The 22,108-nt window shown below is 42.5% G+C and overlaps 1 protein-coding gene across 1 annotated transcript in view; it reads left to right on the top strand.

Moving 5' to 3' along the window:
* The window catches only part of CCDC170 (coiled-coil domain containing 170), a 128,711-nt gene that overhangs the window by 98,894 nt on the left and 7,709 nt on the right, over nt 1–22,108 (top strand). Inside the window, exon 12 of the mRNA XM_073627827.1 lies at nt 1,007–1,243. Coding sequence (XP_073483928.1) covers nt 1,007–1,243 — 237 coding nt within the window. The remainder of the gene's footprint in view (nt 1–1,006; nt 1,244–22,108) is intronic.

Genomic DNA, 22,108 nt, shown 5'->3' on the forward strand with positions numbered 1-22,108 from the left:
TGCTGACAATCTGATATTCTGTCATGTGTGGTATAATGGAGTCATTGGTGAAATGATGTACCACACTGTTATGCCGTGTACACCTAAGCGGAATGTCCGACAGAAAAAGTCAGACGGGAGCTTTTCATCGTATATTATGATCGTGTGTATGCCCCATCGGACTTTTTACGTCCAAAATTCTGACAGACCTAGAAAGAGAACATGTTCTAAATTTTTCCGACGGAACCAATTCCTATCGGGAAAACCGCTCATCTGTATGCTGTTCCGATGTACCAAAAACGACGCATGCTCTGAAGCAAGTACGAGACGGAAGCTATTAGCTACTGGCTATTGAACTTCCGTTTTCTAGTCCCGCTGTACGTGTTGTACGTCACCGCTTACTGGACGGTTGGAATTTGGTGTGACCGTGTGTATGCAAGACAGCTTGAGCGGAATTCTGTCGGAAAAACCTTCAGGGTTTATTCTGACGGGAAAACCGGTCGTGTGTACAGGGCATTAGACTGTTATTTTACTGTGTTTGTATGACTTTGTCCAAAAAAAAACTTTATTTGCATTTTACTTATAATTGCTATATAAGTATATATTTAAGATGCAACATATGTGATAATTATTTGTACCTTACCAAATCAGCAAACACCCTACCACATCTGTGTCATAACCGCTGCATGATACTCTAACAGACTAAAGAAAATATAATTTACTATTATTGTGTTCCTACTAGCTTGAAATCCACATATAGAACACTAGAGGTCAGGGTAACATTAGACAGGAGAAAACTGGCTTATGATGAGTTTCAGCGTACCATGGCATTCCCTAACAGTAACATAGTGAATGCAGAGGTGCAGATAAAAGTATACCTTGTAATGATAAAATAAAAGTGATTGGCTGATTTGGCATCGGTCAGCACGTATATATCCCAGGTTTTTTGTTTCTTTGTGAAATTTTTGCATTCTCTATCAGTAGTAAAAATAGTAAAAAGATTATAATCAAGTGCATGTGTCTCTAGATTAAAACACTGGAACAATATAAAACTATTGAAAAGCTGAACAAATCTGTGGAACAACTTGAGAAAGTTAAAGGCAAGACCGAAAAGAGGTTACTGTCTATAAAATCGGAGCTAGACTTTACAGAGCGAGAAGCAAAAGAGGAAAAAGATAAAACCAGCAACTACGTAGAAGTGATCACCAGTGAACTGAAGACACTTAAGAAGACCTTAGAAGATATTTCTAAGAGGGAAAAACAGGTAATGGATTTGTCTAAATATATATATATATATATATATATATATATATATATATATATATATATATATATATATTGTATATTTTATATATAGATGTAGCACCCTGGGTTTTAGTCAGGCAGTGCCTCACAAATTTACTTGCCAAGAGTAGTTATCTTGGTTGATTGATAGAGATCTATTGATTTCTCCCTAGGTTTGGCCTTGTTGCACCTTTCTCTTTTACCACTAGGTGGCCAGGTGCTTGGTACTGGATATGAGAAGAGCAACCCAAGGTCAGGTTATGGGTATATGGGTATCTCAGCCAATGGGCAGGGGTTTTTTTGAATTCCTTGGCCTGCTAGGAGAACCTATATATTTGGGTGAGGTCAGGTGATCTATGTTCTGTGCCACCTGGACGGCTGCCTTGGTGGATGCGTGTCGTACGCCCCGAGCTGCTAGGCTGGAGATTGGGCCTATCTCTGGGGCATCTGGCTGTCTGGCTGTGTGAGGGCCTATCCAGAAGTAAGAGGGCAGCACACTGTTGGGGCTGCGGCTTGCAGTCCAACCAAAAGTGACGGTTCTGTCGGCTAGAGATCCTGTCAGTGGTTGGAGGTAGAAGGGAAGTTGTCGCCACAAAGGGACCAACCACCTTTACCAGGGACCACAGTGAGTAACTAAAGAAAGCACCGGAACAATATTCTCACCGAACGGGCACGGTGGAGAATCGTGAAACTTCAGGCGGTGACCAAGTCATGGTCCCAACCAGCAGAGGTGACGCTTGTAGAGCAGCCTTGTGTATCAAGGCAGGGGTGAAGCTTGAGAAGTATCTGAAGTGCCAAGCTAGGGACTCAGCAGAGAAGCAGGGGTGATGCTTGAGGGAGATACCACCGCCAACCTTGGAGGAGCTCAAGGGATTCAGAGTCAGTGAATCAGAGAGTTTAGTGAGAGACCAGAAGCTCAATGTTGAAGAACTACAAAAGGCAGTTGTAGTGGAGCAGAAAGGACTGTTATGTTTGAGTTAGGAACTGTTAAAGACTGTTACCGTAGGAGGAGACAGCATTCCTGCTTGTGCAGAAGTGCCACCTTGGTGGGGTCTGATGTAAGGGGGAACTCTGGGGGACCCTGATGTAAGGGAAGGCTATGGGGACCCTGATGTAAGGGGTGACTTTGGGACCCTAATGCAAGGGGAGACTTTGGGGACCCTAATGAAAGTGGGGTCTCTGATGTGTGGGCGAACTTTGGGGAACATAAAGTAAGAAGCGAGAACTATGGGGACCCTAAGTTAAGGAGAGGTGACTCTTGGGCCCCCGATGTAAGGGGGGGTGACTCTGGGGACACTGATGAAAGGAAGGGATACTCTGGAGATCCTGATGTAGGGGAGGAAACTTTGGGGACCCTAATGAAGACGTAAACTCTGATGTAAGGGGGTCAGGCCCAGGGGGGTTCAGGCCCAGTGGGGTCAGGCCTAAAGCTGTGTAAGGGGCCCCAAAATTTCAGATGGCTGCCCTGATCCCCACACATTGCATCAACATTCCACACACCGCTGCAGGATAGGATGATGTTGGCTGGTGATGAAGCCGTTGCCTGCAAACCTGAGCTAATCTGTAAAGAAGAGGTCAAGGTGCTGTGAAAGCCATGCTGCACACAACATCACTTCCTCCCAGCTCCCCAGTCAGTCTCCACAGGGAGCTAACATTGGTAAGGAAGTGAGAAAGCCTCCCTTCACTGTTTGCATTTGCAAACTTTATTTTATTTTTTGGGGAAAGGGGGTGCAAGTAGCTGATTTTGCCTAGGGCGCAAAATAGTTTAGCACTGGCCCTGCTAGTAGTAGTTAGTCAGCTGGACTTGTTCTGTAGTGTTGAAAACATTTGTGCTACATTAGACTGAGATGGCAACAACAAACACAGAGTCTAAAGACAAAGAACACCAACAGCTCAGGAGTGAGTTTGTATCTACCCAGATTGGGATTCAGTTAAACCATTTGCAAGCGCACACACAAATGACCATTGAGCTGAGCAAAGAAGCAGAACAAACTGAGTAATATAGTCATCTCATACTGTATGTAGCTGGAGTGTTATAAAAACTCTGAAGGATCTTTAACAAACATCACATCCCTATGTCTTTCAAGCCCAGCAATACACCGAGACAGAAGCTTGTACCCAGTACCCAAACACAAGCAAAGTAACTTAGTATATGCAGAGTAGTGTAGTGAGGAATGCAAAGACCTGTACACAAGGGAGGGGAAGCAAGGCAATAGGACAATTAATTTCATTCACTAAAATGCTTGCATATAGCAATGCAATGCGCTGCTAGGTGCAACCATATCGTATAAAAAAAAAAGTACTGATCACATTCCCAGAGTAGTACAATGTTACTATGTTAATATTATATTGCTCTGCTGAAGGTGTTAAAATAAATCGTAAAAAATAAAATATAAAAAAATAAATAAAATTAAAAAAAAAAAAAAAAAAAAGATTTTTTTTTTCCACACTCTCACAAGTCAGTGTACCTGGTCACCGCCACGCTTGTTATATGATGATGCTGTACTGTATTGGTGACAGTATGTAAAATAAAAAAAAACAAAAAAAAAACATTTTTTAATTCCTTTATTTTCCAAAAACTTATGACAAAAAAATGACAACTTAAAAAAACTTGCCATTGCTCTTACTAAATACCTTGGACTGTCTACTTTCCAAAAAGGAGTCATTTAACTACTTACGGACCGCCCACCGCAGTTTTGGGTTGGTACTTTGAGGAGGAATATCGTTGTTATGTTGTTGTTATATAATGTTTGGGGGTTCTAAGTAATTTTCTAGCAAAAAAAAAAACTGTTTTTAACTTTTTAACTTAACTAAACAACAAATCTCAGAAAGAGGCTCAGTCCTTAAGTGGTTAAATCTGTACTATCCTGACATTTTTGGGCCTCAAGGAATGAGATAGGTCGTCAGTACATCAGGATTAATCAATTTTCCGATATATACTATAGTTTGTGGACTCTATACCTTTTCTACAGACTAAATAATATACACTGATTTGAGTTATTTTCACCAAAGAAATGTAGCAGAATACATTTTGGCCCTAAATTAATGAAGAAAGATTATTTATTTGCTCTTCAAGCCCTATTTGTATATCTGAAAAAGAAAGAAGTTTAGAAAGAAAATAATTATATTAGAAATAAAAAATGCACAATGAATATTTGATGCTACTGCTGGCAAACAAATAAATAATACATTTAAACAGTGTTAATTTCATCAACTAAAATGACTACACATTTTACATTACTAAACATTTTAGTCGACTAAATTAATACTATTTTAGTCGACTAAAATACGACTAAAACTAAAACAATTGAGATGACTAAAATACAACTAAAACTAAAATGGCATTTTAGTCAAAAGACTAAGGCTAAAACTAAATTGAAATTTGTCTTCAAAATTAACACTGGCCTTTAGTGCATGTTCATACCTCAGTACCTTAAATAATAACATATGAGATTTTTCACTCCAGCAGTATATAATGAGTTTGGAAATTGTAGAGAAATGTTAATGAATGCTAATGTTAATGAAAGTCGACTAAAATGTACTGGAGATTTGGTCGACTAAATACGACTAAAACTAAAACAATTACAGAAGTCTAAAATGGGACTAAAACTAAAATGCCATTTTAGTCCTAAGACTAATGCCCCGTACACACGATCGGACATTCCGACGACAAAATCCATGGATTGTTTCCGACAGATGTTGGCTCAAACTTGTCTTGCATACACACGGTCACACAAAGTTGTTGGTGTGGTGACGTAAAACACGTACATCAGGACTATAAACGGGGCAGTAGCCAATAGCTTTCATCTCTTAATTTATTCTGAGCATGCGTGGCACTTTGTGCATCGGATTTGTGTACACACGATTGGAATTTCCGACAACGGATTTTGTTGTCGGAAAATTTTATAGCAAGCTCTCAAAGTTTGTGTGTCGGAAATTCCGATGGAAAATGTGTGATGGAGCCCACACACGGTCGGAATTTCAGACAACAAGGTCCTATCACACATTTTCCATCGGAAAATCCGACCGTGTGTACAGGGCATAAGACTAAATCTAAATCGAAATTTGCTGCCAAAATTGACACTGCATTTAAATAATGCTTTTTGCAACGCTTGACCATAATCAACATATTTGGTATGATTCATAAACTTTTAAAATAATTGTAGATTGTAAGTTGTTGTATGTTTTTGCTGTGTCGGACATATTAGAGGGGCCCAGTGATGTAGGTAGCACTGGCTGTGTATATGCCTGCTGAAAGTAGCGCTTCTCAATCTTCATACAGCTTTTCAGATTCAATAAATATTGCACTGCTCCAGCTACTGAAAATCATTAAAGCTGACTTTGTACTTCCATCAACGTTCATGTTTTTTGGAATCGGTGACGTATATTGACTTAGTAAAATGAACTTGTTTTGAGCAAGACTTTTTCCACTGCTGTGTTTGTTTTCTTTGTTTTCTCAGAAGTTAAGCAATTAGCTTCAACAATACCTAAATATTTGAAAGAGAGTTTCCACTTTTTAAAAGCTTGTTCTAAAACAAAATCTATATAAAAGTTCTAGTACAATGAGTGTCAATGCATTAAATGATAACTAAATCCAAGAATAACATTTTAATATATTGCAGATTACTAGTACTTAGAAGTGATGGCTGCATTACCTTTCATTTTCAGGCTAAAAACATGTCTAGCAAGTGCAGAAAATACCTATTGTCGCGTCCCGTGATATGATCATGAAACAAAAACAATGTTATGTTTGTTGTGTAAAGTACTAGAGAAGATGAAGAGAAAAGACATGTTTGACGCTCAGCTTGGGTGACAACCCTGGCTCCCTCCATGGATACGGTGGAGGTGTGAGCATAGCCACCCTAGTGCAGGAAGTGAGTTGTGGGTTACTAGGTAAAAATAAAAGGTGAAAACAGCCTGAAAAAATATCTAATGCAGGCACGTCATCTAAAGACTGGCAAGCTACAATAGAAAACATTTAAAGTGAATGTATGATGGTTTTATATATAATTGCTTTTTGATCATTACTATAAATACCATTAAAGTAGCTGTAAAGACTGAAGGTTTTTTTTTTTTACCTTAATGCATGCATTAAGGTAAAAAGCCTTTTAGGTGTAGGCCCCCCCCCCTGCCCCCCATAAATACTTACCTGAGCCCGATCTCGATCCAGCGTTGTGCCCAAGAGCAACAGCGCAGCTCGCTTTCTCCCTTCTCACTGGATTCAATGAGAGCAGCAGGAGCTATTGGCACACACAGTGCAGCTTGGGATTGAGCTTGCGTGAGTACAAGGCAGGAGGAGCCAGGAGCGCTCCTCCTCCTCTAGATTAGAGAAAGAGGAGCAGGTAAGTATAACATGTTTGTTATTTTAACATAAAGAAAAAAAAACATCCTTTACAATCACTTTAAATGTATTATCTATTTATTACATTTAGTCAGCTAAATATAAACGAATGCACTATGAATACTCTATATTCTTATTACAGCTATAAGGTAGAGAATTTAAACTTTTTTTATGCATTTAGATTTTTCTCAACTCCTATTGCCTGTTTACAGAGCTCAATATTTAAAGCTGAATTGTACACATGCAATTGGATAAGTCAGAGCAGTTACTCACACTGCTCCCTCCCCACCTTCCAAATGGCTCTATCTCCAGCTGAGTGATGCTAGCTCAGAGTTTTTACATCTTGCTACTTGCATAGTTAATAATGTTCACCCCACCAAATGATACCCCCAGCACCATGCCTACAAACAGATTTGCTCCTTTCACTGTCACTGTTGTCAGCCGCCCCACAAGTTAAACTCTTAACCCCTTTTCTGAACTTAGCTTTCATAGATCACCTCTGCAACTTATCTGCTACTTATGGTTTTACAAGGCTAGTTTCTAGGTGAAGACCAGCTAGTGCTTAGACCAGTGTTTCTCAACTCCAGTCCTCAAGGCGCACCAACAGGTCATGTTTTCAAGATTTCCCTCAGATGAAACGACTGTGGTAATTACTAAGGCAGTGAAACTGATCAAATCACCTGTGCAAAATAGTGGTAATCCAGAAAACATGACCTGTTGGTGCGCCTTGAGGACTGGAGTTGAGAAACACTGGCTTAGACTGTGTGCCTCAGGCATGCCTGTGTCACCCACCAGGGGGTATTGCTCTAACATTAGCATTCTTCTTACCATCATATTCATCAGCCACCACACAGAGAACTGCCATTTTTTACTTGAGACCAACTGACTCATATTAATACTACTGTTGCAGAAGAACACCCTAACCAATGCCCAGTCTGCCTGAAATATTTTCTGTGCTCTGCCACTGATGTCAGCTACATCTATCAACAGGAAACACAGGTCAAAATCAATACAACTACTACTTTCTGTAGTCTTTTAGCTGGTTCAGAGTTTTCTCTACAACAATTTTCCTACCACAATAAAAAAGATGCTTTTTTTCACCCACTAAAAAGGATTTTGAAAATAGAATACAACAGCAAATTGCAAGATACTGTAGTGAGTGATGGTGTATATAACATTGTTTAGTAGGATGCTTTAATTTTATTTTGTTGTTGCATTTCGGTAATGATGTTAATATATTTAGCTGCACTTTCTACTGCCTAATGGATGGTGGGTAACTCTGTGTTGCCACAGCAACCCTCCAAAAATAAAATCGGGAACCTCTTGATGGCCATAAACTGGGTTTCAAAACATTAGCAGAACATGTTAGAAGCAAAAAACTAGTTATAATAAACAAACAAAATGTACCTTGCTGCAATGAAGAGAACAGTTCAGTAAGTTCTGGCTCAAGGAAGACTGTGGAAAGCTGCAGTGGTATAATACGAGGCATGTAACCTTCACCTGTACTATATGATTGATTTATTCAATCTTTGAAGGATTATCTAATTTTACCAAGAAAAAAAACAAAAACTTTTTGCTTATGGCAGTTTGTAATTTACGTTGTCGAGGACTCTATATGAACAAAATCTTGTTATATACAAAAATGTATTTATCTTGCTGAATGAATAGGAAGGCTTTTTGTTTTCTACGAAGAAAAGATTACAGAATTGCATCTGCTATACTATTGTTAGTTTCTACATTTTTGTATAAATAGGTTATAAACTGTGATTTGATCCTAATCTATATTTATTTATCGTACATCACGGGACACAGAGCAGCATAGTAATTACTATGTGGGTTGTAGGCCATCTTCAGGTATTGGACACTGGCACACCCTAAACAGGAAGTTGCCTTCCTATATAACTCCTCTCATACCAGCAGTACCTGAGTTTTTTGCCAGTGTCTAAGGTGTTGGTCACGATTGAAGATGTGCTCTGAAGAGCTCCGCTGGAAGATCCTTACTGGATTAAAACAGCCTCTACAGACCGGATCCATCCAAAGTGCCACTGAGGCCAAAGTGGATAGTACTCGGGCCTCGCATATGAAGAACAAGGTTTTGCCTGTAATGCCTCTCCTTTGGTGGGCTGGACCCTGGGACCCAGTGCTTTGGTCATGCTCACATTATCATAAGTTTTTCCTGACGGGGTGCTATACAGGTCCAAGGGAGTGGAACCCCGATAAAAAGGGGCCCGGTCCTTGAAGGTTTACTAAACGCAGCGATGGGAAGGTTGGATCTGTCTGATATCAGCAGAAATCCTGCGGCGAGGATAAGGTAAGGGAAGAAGCCTAGGAACTGTAAAAAGTCCACCTATGGTTTTTTCTTCCTTGAGTAAAATGTTGTCATGCCTAATGTCTCCACTAGAGGGAGTAAATGCACATACCTTTTATGTGTGCCTCTTCAGCTCTGTGTCAGCAGCTAAGCAGCATGTGTGATCTCGGCTAGCAACAGGGGGGATTCCTGGATCAGGGAATTGATGGGCAGTTACTGCACTTCTCCCCCCTGGGGAACAAGAGGGGCTGGAAGGTACAACAGCGGTTTGTACTCCCCCCTACCGCCCCCCCTCGGGGGGTGCAGCGGCTTCCCCTATGTTTGTTTTTTATTTTTTACTTATGAAACCAGCCTCCCCTCCCCTCTCACTGGGTCCGCCGACTGTCGCGCGGGAACTGCTTTATGTTTTAAACATAGAGAAGAGGCAAGTTCGTGTTGGAGGTGGGCGTGGCTGAGCACAACGCCGTATGCGGAACGTAGTGTCCACGAGGTGCACAAGGCGCATGTGCGGGGACGGCGAGCCCAGTTGAACAGACTCTTCTCAGCCTAAGGCTGCAGAGTGCGGCTGTCTGATCCACAGGACACAGGAGCAGTGGGGGCACTTAAGGGTTGCATACAGGTATTCCCAATAGAGGTGGAATATGTTTTACTCAGCACCAGACTGAGCTTTACTAGCGGCATTTTATTGCTGCACTATAGCTCAGCAAGTAGTGCAATTATTTAGTGCTTTTGCTTTTGTGCTTAGGATTATGCCTCCTAAAAAGGCTGGTGCAAACACCATAAAAAAGGGACCTAAATCATCGCCCTCAGGCGCTGGGGATTCTAGTCATGCCTCTACATTGTCTTCTTCCCCTGAAGTACCAGAAGTGGTTAGCCAGGGTGAGCCATTGGGTTCTGTAGGTGTTACGGCCACTTCTAGCATCTCAGCCCCTGTTTATGTGACTGAGGATACTTTTTCCTCCACCCTGCTGGAGCTAGAGGAAAGATTAGCGGCCTTAATTGTATCTTCCATCCCAAGGGAAAGAAGCATGGTAGATCCCCCTCCCCCACCTTAGGCTCTCTATCAGAGGAGCGATGGACAGGAGAAGATGGGTTACCCTCAGGGGATCAAGAGGAAAGACAGTCTAATGATTCCTCTTCTGAGGAATCAACTGTGGACGAACCATTTTCAGCCTCGCAATCTGGGAAGTTACTGATACAGTCCCTTACAGAAATGGTCCGTTCCGGGTTTAAGTTGCCCCCAGCAGAGGTAGCTTCCTCTTTGTGTTCTCTAAAAACCTTCCTCATACAGGTGCTTGCTTGCAAACTAGCTAAAAACGGATGACTACTGGTACGCACAGTTGCTGGAGCACATAGTGGCTAAAAACACACAGCTGCGGAATTGCACGGTTGCTGAAACGCACAGTTGCTGAAGATAACTTTTTTTTCTTACCAATTCACATGTTTGCATAAAGATACATGATTATGGGTGTACAAAATGCATGCTTGGACGTGTTTGTTGTAAAAACAAGAAAGGGAGTATGTTTATTGTTGTTTACATAAAGACGCATGATCGCAGGTGACAGGATCACCCCAGGATACATGATCACATAAGATGCATGATTATGTTTATATAGATATACATGTTTTTTACATAATCGCATAAAAAGTGCTTGAGCTCATAGAAATGCTTAGTCACATAAAGATGTTTGATCAGATAAAGATGCTTGATCACATAAAGATGTTGATCGCATGAAGCTGCATGATTACCTAAAACTATAGGTTTACTTAAATGTACGATTCCTCATAATCGCATAGGAATATATGTCTGTATAGATACGTGTTGGGTAATGTTGCATAATACGTTTCATGAACACTTGCCTGGAAGATACTTGTTGATACTTGTTCCATGGCACACGTACTACATGAATGCGTGTGTACAGTGTGCACTTTTCATATTTTGCCTAAAATCATATTTTGTGAACTCATGCGTCCATGAACGCACGCTTCCATAGAGGCATATTGCTTTAACACATGCTGCATACATTAAACTGTATGCATATGTACTCGTTCCGGGCACCTCCCACGGGTCATCTCTGTGGTAACCCTAGGCTACTAACTAGAGTTTCAGAAATTTCCTCCAGTTCACTTTCAGACGCCCCCCAAAGACCCAGTGAAAAGAGGAACTTTATTTCTGGCGCTAAAACCGATTGATGTCACAGGGTGTATTCATAGAGACCCCCTCAAGAGCAGATCATGTGGTTATCTCTTCATGGTACCGAAACCAAATGGAGATATCAGACCCATTCTAGATCTCAAAGATCTAAATCAGTTCCCAAACATCAGCTCTCTTCGCATGGAATCAATCCGGTCAGTCCTATCCACCCTGCAGGGAGGAGAATTTCTAGCGTCAATAGGCATCAAAGATGCGTATCTGCATGTACCAATTTTTACCTGTTCACCAGAAGTTCGGCAATTCGCAGTGGAACAGCACCTCTTCCAGTTGTGGCCTGGCCCTTCGGGTTAGCCACCACACCCCGGTTGTTCTGGGCCCGCTTCTAGCAGGACTAAGGGCCCAGGGTATAGCAGTAATGGCATACCTAGGCGACCTGCTGCTGATAGATCAGTTAGTAGCCCGGCTAGACCAGATTGTGTGCAGCATGGTCAAGTATCTGGAACACCTGGGTTGGGTTCTCAACCTAGAAAAAGTAATCCTTACGTCCAGTAAGAAGGCTAGAGTACGGGGGAAGGAGACGCCCGAAAAGGAGAGTCTCTTGGCCCCAGACAAAAGTCAGCACCATAATGCCCTGTACGCACGATAGGATTTCCTGATGGAAAATGTGTGATAGGACCTTGTTGTCGGAAATTCCGACCGTGTGTAGGCTCCATCACACATTTTCCATAGGAATTTCCGTCACACAAAATTTGAGAAATTTTCCGATCGTGTGTACACAATTTCGACACACAAAGTGCCACTCATGCTCAGAATCAGGCAGAGAAGCAGCACTGGCTATTGAATTTCATTTTTCTCAGCTCGTCGTATGTGTTGTACGTCACCGCATTTGTATGACTGTGTGTATGCAAGACAAGTTTAAGCCAACATCCGTCGGAAAAAATCCCATGGATTTTATTGTCGGAAAATCCTATCGTGTGTACAGGGCATAAGAGAGCTGGTCCATGTGGTCATGGCAAGGAAGAGTCCTTCCATTTCGCCTTTGCATGGAATTGCTAGGGAAGACGGTGGCTTCTTTCGAAGTGGTTCCCTATGCTCAGCAAGACTGTTGCGAACAGTATTCTGTCTACTTGGAAAAGAAGACCCAAGCCTTACATTATCCAAGGTATCTGGCCCCAAAGGTACGCCAGAGTCTCAGTTTGTGGTTTGTAACAAAAGAATTGCAGAAGGGAAGATCCTTCATACCGGTTACCTGGAAGGTAGAGAAAACCTTGTCCATCAACATCCTAGAGATTTGGGTGGAACGTCTGACTCTAATGGCCTTAACATTTAGGTTGCAGGATTGTCCTGTCAGAATACAATCTGACAATGCCACAGCAGTGGCTTACATCAATCACCTAGGGGGTACCAGAAGTCACACAGCCAGAGGAAGATAAACCGTGTTCTGGCTTGAGCAGAGAAGCATGTCTCTTGCCTATCTAAAGTCTTCGTTCCTGGAAGTGGAGAATTGACAGACGGATTTCTTGAACCACCACCAACAATTATTCCCGGGAGAATAGTCTCTACAGCCTGACATTTTCTAGCCATAAGCCAGAAATGGGGTATCTCGATCATAGATCTATTGGTGTCCAGTTTAACACAAGGTTAGACAACTTTTTTGTTAAGGGCAAGGGATTCACCCGCATATGGGAGATGCATTAGTATTCCCGCGGGTTCAGTTTTCACTGATTTATTCATTCCCCCCCGTGCTGCTTCTTCCACGGCATCTATGTAGGATCAAAAGGGAACAGAAGCTGGTAGTCCTAGCAGATCTGGCATGACCCAGATGATCCTAGTGTGCAGAGATCGTGAGGATGTCAGTAGGGGATCCATGGACTCTTCCTTCTCGTCCAGACCTACTTTCGCAGGGGTCGGTATTCCATCCTGCCTTGCAAAAAATGAATTTAACAGTTTGGCTCTTAAGCCACATTCTAAAAGAATCAGGGGTTTTCAGGGTCATTGGTATCTACCCTCATTAATGCAAGAGAGCCGGCCTCTAGGACCATTTACTATAGGGTCTAATGGGCTTATGTTCCTGTTGGAAACCGAGGATGGCATCCTCAGAAGTAATGTCATAGATAGAGTTCTTGCCTTCCTACAATTAGGAATGGAAATGAAGCTAGCCTTGAGTTCTATCAAGGGTCGGATCTCAGCCTTGTCTGTGTTTTTTTCCAAAGGCCGCTTGCTTTGCACTTTTTTAATCCGGGCCTGTATACAAGGGGTAAATCCGCCAGTTGGGTCACCCTTGTGCCCGTGGGATTTGAATCTAGTTTTGTCGGCCTTACAAAGACAACCTTTTGAGCCAATGCGCCTTTTTTCCCTTGTTCCTTCTGACAGGGAAATTGGTGTTCTTGGTTGCGGTAAGCTCCTCAAGAGAGTTTCAGAGTTTGGGAGTTTCTTTTTTGTAAAGAGCCTAATTCTTAATTATTCAAAATTATTCAAAACGATAAGGTGGTGTTGAGTCCTCACCCAACCTTTTTGTTGCCTAAGATATCTAATCTCATCTTTATCAGCATGTTTCCCTGCCTTCCTTTTTTCAGAACCTTGTTCTGCGGAAGGAAAGTTATTACATTCTCTCCCTATAGTGAGCGCAGTTAAGGTCTATCTGAAGGGTTCAGATAAAGAAAACTGACGCTCTGTTGTGCTGCCAGAAAGCCCTAGGAAAAGGCAGGCAGCGTTGATATCAATTTTTTTCAAAATGGATTTGTCGGGTTGTTATTCAGGCTTATGGTTGAAAAGAAGGGTTCCGCCTTTTTAAGTTAGAGCGCACTCTACCAGGGCAGTGTGTGCTTCATGGGCAGTGCATCACCAAGCCTCTATGACTCAAATTGCAAGGCCGCAACTTGATCATTGGTACATACATTCACTAGATTCTATCAGGTGGATGTAAGACGGCAAAGGGATACCGCCCCTTGGGCGCAGTGTACTGCAAGCAGCAGTATAGGTCCTCACGTCTGATGGCGGCCTGTTTTTATTTGTCTTCCTCCCCATCAGAAAGCATTGCTTTGGGACGTCCCACATAGTAATTACTATGCTGCTCTGTGTCCTGTGATGTACGATAAAGAAAGTAGGATTTTTATAACAGCTTACCTGTAAAATCCTTTTTTTGGGGTACATCACGGGACACAGAGGTCCCTCCCCTCTTTGGGATTTATGTATATTGCTTTGCTACAAAAACTGAGGTACTCCCAGTAGGGAGGGGTTATATAGGGAGGCAACTTCCTGTTAAGGGTGCGCCAGTGTCCATCACCTGAAGGTGGCCCACATAGTAATTACTATGCTGCTCTGTGTCCCGTGATGTACTCCAAGAAAAGGATTCTACAGGTAAGCTGTTATAAAAATCCTATTTTTGTTTAACAAGAACACATACAACATTTTCCATTGTTATATCTTTATTGAACAAATAGTACCATCAAGGTCTTTGGTGAAAAAGCAATGTATAAGAATGTAACTGGAGTCACAGTTATAGTTTATAAGGTTGAATAAAAACATCAGTCCCTCCAGTTCAACCTAAATAAGTGTGTGTATAACTCATATCCTTGCATTTGCTAGGAAACACATCCAAAAGTGTTTTGAACTCATCCAAATTCCCTGCTGACACCATCAACACATCCTTACCACCCTAACAGTAAAAAAACCTTACACAGTTTAAGATTGAACCAACTCTCACCCAACTATATTGTGTGGCCAAAAGTCCTCTTTAGAGACCTTAGGTTAAACACTTTCCTCCCACTACTAGTCTACATTCAAAGATCTGTATATTGCTATCTTATGCCGCGTACACACGGTCGGACTTTTCGTCTACAAAAGGCCGACGGACTAAAGCTGGCTGACAATCCGATCGTGTGTGGGCTTCCCCGGACTTTCAGCGGACTTTTCCAGCCTCAAATCTGACGGACTTTAGATTTGAAACATGCTTCAAATCTTTACGTCGTAACTACGCCGGACCCAGAAATCCGCTCGTCTGTGTGCTAGTCCGACGGACAAAAACCCACGCTAGGGCAGCTATTGGCTACTGGCTATCAACTTCCTTATTTTAGTCCGGTGTACGTCATCACGTACGAATCCGTCGGACTTTTGTGTGATCGTATGTAGGCGAGTCCGTTCATAAGAAAGTCTGCCGCAAGTCCGCCAAAAGTCCGACAAAAGTCCGTCGAAAGTCTGTCGGACAGGCTGTCGGACTTTTGTAGACGAAAAGTCCGACCGTGTGTACGCGGCATTATCCTCTCTTCAGTGCCTCTTTTTCAGGGAATAAGTCAATTGTACTCATTCCTCATAACTGAGGTCCTTCATACTCCTTATTAACTTTGTTGCCCTCTCTTCACTTTCTCCAGTTCAATCACATCCATCCTGAATCATGTATTATATTCCTAATATGTTTTAACCAGTTTATGTGCTCAGTTTACCTAGGCCAGGTTTCAGATTGAAAAAGCAGTTGTGTCACAACAACAGGGACAGATGTCTGTAAGTAGTACTAAAATGTTATATAGAGCATCTATACATATGACATACTGACAGTGGTTGTTAGTGAGAGACTAAAAGCATTGAAGGACACTGTCATGAAAGTTTAATGGATACTATCCTTGATGAATTCTCCTTTGAAAATTTGACTTTTCTGGCTGTCATGTTGAGGCTTTGGTTTTGGTGTTGTCTAAATAGCTGACCTAGTGCAAGTATAGAAATTAGGAAGTCTGACACTGTTCTGACATTCATTTTTGGCCCCTTGCACTTTGCGTTTCAGCCCTAGCCCATGGGGCTTTGATCTGTAGGTGGCTGCAGAGGTCACACGTGTCCTATCCAGTCCTGCTGCTGGCAAACGTTATAAGAGTCTGATAGTTGGATAGGGCACCTAGGCAATGCCGGATTTATGAGGGGCAAAAGGGGAAATTGCCTGGGCCTCCCTGCCAGAGCCCCCCCCCCCCACCAGATTTCCTTTATAAAAAAAAATGTTATAATTGTAAACATTGGTTTTAACAAAGTGTGTGGGTGTCAGGATATGGAACAGTTAAATCTAACTTCAGAGGCAAAGAAAAGGATGAGGGCTTCTGGCAGATGTTTTACATTTCAACTTCTTATATTATTTTACTATTTTAGATGTTTGTTTCAACATGCCTGTGTTGCAGAATGTATTGCCTTGCTTACAAGAGATAAGTGAGTGGGACAAGGGAAAAGTTTGAAAAATGTTGGAAGTGCTAGGCAACAGCCCCAACCCCATTGTGTGGGAGTGAAGTTAATGACCAGCATCGATTTATCATGGTGAGAAACATAAGAGAGAAGCTCACGCCCCTGTTTGAGCCTGATTGGGTCAAGGGGTGAATCGGCCACTCCGCAATCTTAAATAGGTTAAATCTTTGTTAGCAAGTTTTATCCAAAATTACGAGATTGATCGAAATTTGGGACAGGTGTGGCCATGGATTGGAATTTGGCCAGAATGACATAGTAGACTGTTGGATGAAATCAGCAGAGAGTAGAAGGACTTTCCTTCCTTCCTTGTCCTGCATCAAGTGTAGTAGCAAAGCTGACTCCTAACCAGTGGGTTATTTCCTTGCCCTGAATTCTTTTGTCAGACTTCCCACAAGTGATTTTCTATTTCAGGCTGTGGATCTGTACACGCCACCTCCTGTGTATCTGTGAAAAGTGTTCTGTGCCTACTGGCTGTGGAGAGCAGTATCCTCAGGATGATACAGTTTGATGAGTTGGTTAAAGATTTTGTAGATGCTAAGTACAGGAAGGAAGACTTTTTGTAAATATTGTAGTGCGATGCATAACTTTGATGTATGACTTGCCAGTTCCAATTGCCTTTTTAGTCTATTCTTACAGTCAATAAAAATTGGGAAAATAATTCACAGAAGTGTCTTTTTCGGAACTGAACTATTATTTTTCTAGAACAAATGCGGTGTATCATTCATTTCAGTATACATTTTTATTTATCATATAAATGCATTTCTATGTTGTGGGCCCCCCAGGGTCTAAACCCATCACAGCACCTAGCGGTATGTGTGTTTAGGACAGTATGCGCCCAATGACGAATGCTCGGAACACAAGAAGTCTGCATTTCTGCCATTTGTCCCTGCCCTAAACATTCTTAAAGCTGGGTGAACTGTCCAGCCCAGTCCAGCTACAGCAGATGTCAGACTCTCTTCTAGTATACTGACCAACTTATACTAGCCACACTTACAGAATTTATAGAAATTCGTTCCATAGGTAGCACTGTTGGTGCTAAAATAACATAATAACATTTTTCAATTGACTTTTTTCAAAGGAGCCAGGCAAAAAAGTTCTAGGCTCATCAGGCATAGGCATCAGTGGCGTCTGGTGCTCAAAATTTTTGGGGGGGCTCAAAGAAACTGAAAAATTCTGAAAAAAAACCCATCAATTGCAGCCACTGTGCCCATCAATCGCTGCCACTGTGCCCATCAAACGCTGCCACTGTGCCCATCAAATACTGCCACTGTGCCCATCAAACGCTGCCACTTTGCCATCAAAGGCTGCCACTGTGCCCATCAAACGCCGCCACTGTGCCCATCAAATACTGCCACTGTACCCATCAAATGCTGCTACTGTGCCCATCAAACGCTGCCACTGTGCCATCAAACGCTGCCACTGTGCCATCAAATGCAGCCACTGTGCCCATCAAATGCAGCCACTGTGCCCATCAAATGCTGCCACTGTGCCCATCAAATGCTGCCACTGTGCCCATCAAATGCAGCCACTGTGCCCATCAAATGCTGCCACTGTGCCTATCAAATGCTGCCACTTGTGGCTAACTAGATTAGTTTTTGGGTTTTGATCCGTAAATAGTAGATCATACATGTCAGAGATCAGACGTCTTTGGGGTTCTGTTTTTAGGCACATTGCTTCAAAAGGTGTGGTCTGTCGGGACCAGTCTGGTCGAGGGGTGAGATCTTTTGAGGAAGTGTCGTAGTTGAAAATATGACCATAGTGGGAACGATTGATTGAGCATCCGGGGGACAATACCGATAGAGGAATGAAACGGCCCCTTTCATAGACTTGTTCTGTACAGATATTTGGATGCGGCAATGTATCTGCAAGAAAGGTTGCGGATATACCTGGGGAGAAGTCTGGATTTTGACGAAGTGGTGTCATAGGGCCTAGCGTGGATGAAATGTTGTATTTGCGACAGGCTTCCTGGAAGGTTATTAACGTGGGATTTATCAATGGGTGGTTCATGCAGTTCAATGGGATGTATTTGGGGTTTAGCCAGGGAAGTTGACATAGTGGGATTTGGGATGTAGTATATTCTAACTGGACCCATGCCTTAACATCAGAATGTATATTCCAGTTGATTACTCTTGAATAGATAGATATACAATTCTGGGAAAGACGTTCATTTTTATAATCGCAGCTCTACCAAACCAGGAAAAGAGACCACTGGACCATGATTTCAGGTCACGTTGTATGTTCTGTAATAGCGGAAGACAGTTTTTATTGTATAGATCTGAGAGTGCAGAAGGTAGTTGAATACCAAGATAGGTAATTGTGTCTCTATTCCACTTGAATGGAAAGTTAGCCTGACATTGTTTAAGTGTTTCTGGGGTAGCGTGATGTTTAATGCGTTGGATTTTGAAAAGTTGATTTGCAGATTGGATAGGAGTTTAAAATCTGCGAGGTCTTTAACCCCTTCCCGGCCAGCCGCCGCAGTTGTACTGCGGTAGGTTGGCTCCCCTGGGCGAAACGACGTTACCTTATGTCGCTTCGCCTTTTGACCACTAGTGGGCACACGCGTGCCACCGGGGGCACACGCACGCCACTGGAGGCACCCGTGCGCGCCCACAGCTCGCTGCCGGAGCCGATGCAAGTGCCCAGCGCACGCGATGACCACCGGGCACCTGCGATACTAAGTATGAACACCGATCTCTCTCTCTCTCCTCCTAGTCAGTCCCATCCCCCCACAGTTAGAACACACCTAGGGAACACAGTTAACCCCTTGATCGCCCCCTAGTGTTAACTCCTTCCCTGACAGTGACATTTATACAGTAATCAGTGCATTTTTATAGCACTGATCGCTGTAAATTGTCACTGGTCCCAAAAATGTGTCAAAAGTGTCCCATTTGTCCGCCGCAATATCGCAGTCCCGATAAAAATCGCTGATCACCGCCAATACTAGTAAAAATAAAAAAAAAAATAATAAAAATGCCATAAATCTATCCCCTATTTTGTAGACGCTATAACTTTTGCACAAACCAATCAATATACGCTTATTGCGATTTTTTTCCCTAAAAATATGTAGAAGAATACATATCAACCAAAACTGAGGAAAAAATTATTATTCTTTTTTTTTTTTTAATTGGGATATTTATTATAGCAAAAAGTAAAAGATATTGTGCTTTTTTCAAAATTGTCGCTCTTCTTTTGTTTATAGCGCAAAAAATAAAAACCGCAGAGGTGATCAAATACCACCAAAATAAAGCTCTATTTGTGGGGAAAAAAAGGACATCAAGTTTGTTTGGGTACAGCGTCGTACGACCGCGCAATTGTAAGTTAAAGTGACGCAGTGCCATATCGCAAAAAATGGCCTGGTCATTGAGCAGCCAAATCTTCCGGTGCTGAGATGGTTAAGCAAATTGGTGTGCTATCGATATGCCCTTTATGTCGGGGTTGGTTCTAAGGTGTCTAAGTAGGGGCTCAAGCGTGAAGACATGAATCAGGGGGAGAGGGGACAGCCTTGGCACGTTCCATTCGTGATTGAGAAGGCATTCGACAGGTGGCCATTTATTCGAACCCTCGCTGTTGGGGTAGAATAGAGCGAGAGGATGAAGTTCAACATTTGGTCATGTAATCCAATAGTTTTTAGTGTCTCCTCCATATAGTCCCAGGCCACTCTGTCGAATGCCTTCTCAGGTAAGGAAAGGAAGAAGCCCGGGTGGCAATTGGAAGAAAGCCAGTGATGGATATTGATGGCTTTGATAGTATTATCCTTTGCCTCCCTGCCTAGAATAAAACCAACTTGAACATTTAAGCGAACCATTTTAGGTCTTCATTTAGTAGCGAAATTGGTCGGTAATTGGTAACTAAAGATGGATCTTTCCCTGGTTTTTGGGATCACCGTTATATGTGCTTCTAAGAGATCTCTAGGAGGGGCATTTGGTGTGGAGTAGGAGTTAAAAGCTGTCAAGAAGTGGGGGAGTAGGAGGTCTATATATGTTTTGTAATATCCTGCAGTTAGTCCATCCGGATCCAGGCTCTTGCCTGGTTTTATTTGTTTGAGCGCTAACTTGGCTTCTTCTATTGATAATGGCCGTTCTAAGTCTTGTGCTACGGTCGTAGCAATTGGTTTGGGGCTATACTTCTGTAGGAAGTCTTTGATAGACTGCTTTCATGGGGTGTCCACCTTGGGGGAAGTAGGAGGAGAAAGGTTGTATAGTTGTATAGTTTGTATAGTTGTGAGTAATATTGTACAAATTATTTTGCAATGTCAGGATTAGAGCTGTGTTTGTGACCTGAAGAGTTAGTTAAGGTATGTACCATTGAGGCTGCTTTGTTTGCTTGTAATGCCCTGGCTAGGAGCTTGCCTGCTTTGTTTCCGTATTCGTAAAAGGTTTTTTGAGAGAACGTGTAATTACTTTTTATTTTTTTCCCTAGTTCTTCCAGGAGTTCTGTCCTGGCTTGTAGGAGGGAGTGTAAGGTAGAGGTGACCTGCGATTTTTTTGTGTGCGCCTTCTAATTCCTGGATTCGGGTAGTTAGTTCTGAGTTGTGAGTCTGTTTGTTTCATTTGCGTTTGGCAGCAGCCGCTGTTAAAACACCCCATATGACACATTTGTGTTCCTCCCATTTGATGGCAGCGGAGGTTTCAGGGGAGTTATTTTCTGTGAAATATTGTTTGAGACGAAGCGTAAGATCAGCTACAACAGCTGAATCTGTGAGAAGTGCTGGATCCAACCTCCAGGATGTAGGGCGGGTCAGGACGTCTGGAAATGCTAGGGTGAGTGAGATGGGGTGGTGGTCAGATAAAAACATTGGGTCAATTAATGCTTGGTGAAGCATCGGTAGGTCATTTTGGGATATAAACTAGTTATCCAGTCTCGTGTATCGTTGGTATGGGTTGGAAAAGAAGGTAAAATCTCTGTCGTTTGGGTTTAGTGTACGCCAGGAATCATGCAACAGCAGTTCCCGTAATTGAGCCTTAATTGCTCGTAGGGCCGTGTATGAGGTGCCATTGGAGGTGTTGGAGCGGGTTCAGGGATACGTTAAAGTCATCCCCTAGAATAAGGTTGACCTTCTGAAATGTTGTGAGCGTTTGGCCTGTAGAACGAAAGAACGACACTTGATGTCTATTCGGGGCATATATATTGACTAAGGTAAGCTGTTTACCATAGCATGTCCCTTTCAAGAAGAGGTATCTGCCCTCTTCAAGTCAAGTAGTGTATCAGATATTTTTAAAGGACAATCTTTAGCCAGGAGAATTGAAACTCCTTTAGCTTTAGCCGTTTGGTTAGTTGCGTGATAGATCACGAAATAGTAACAATTCGTTAGCTTAAGGATAGAGTCTTTGCGGAGACGCATTTCTTGCAGAAAGACAATATCTGCTTTATTTCTTTGCATTGTGAGAAGGAGTTGGGATCGCTTTTCGGGGATGTTGAGGCCGCGTGCGTTGAGCGAGATAATTTTGAGAGGAGTTTTGTGGTTGGTGATTGGTGTAGAGGCCATGGTTCAATTATAAGTTGCTCGCCTGAACTGGAAGTTGGAAAATCGTGATTTCCGTTAGTTTTGCTAATTAAAGTAAGCTTTCTGTGATAGGGGAAGGAGGGTGCGAGGGGGGAGTAGAGAAGGAGAAAAAAAAGGGGGGGGAAGAAGTGAGTTTAAAGGGGAGTGGAGTTGGGGTCAGTGGAGAGGGACTCGGGAGAGCAATATTCGGCGACAGGTGAGCGTCTGCTCACTTGTCCGAGAAGGGTGTTTACCCTGTGGATGAAAGTGCCGGAAGCGTTCTGTGGTGTTGATAGACTATGTATCGATCGTTTGTGCTATAGAGATCAACCACTGTGT

Source organism: Aquarana catesbeiana, linkage group LG04 (genome assembly GCF_042186555.1).
Source record: "Aquarana catesbeiana isolate 2022-GZ linkage group LG04, ASM4218655v1, whole genome shotgun sequence".
In the NCBI taxonomy this organism is placed as follows: domain Eukaryota; kingdom Metazoa; phylum Chordata; class Amphibia; order Anura; family Ranidae; genus Aquarana; species Aquarana catesbeiana.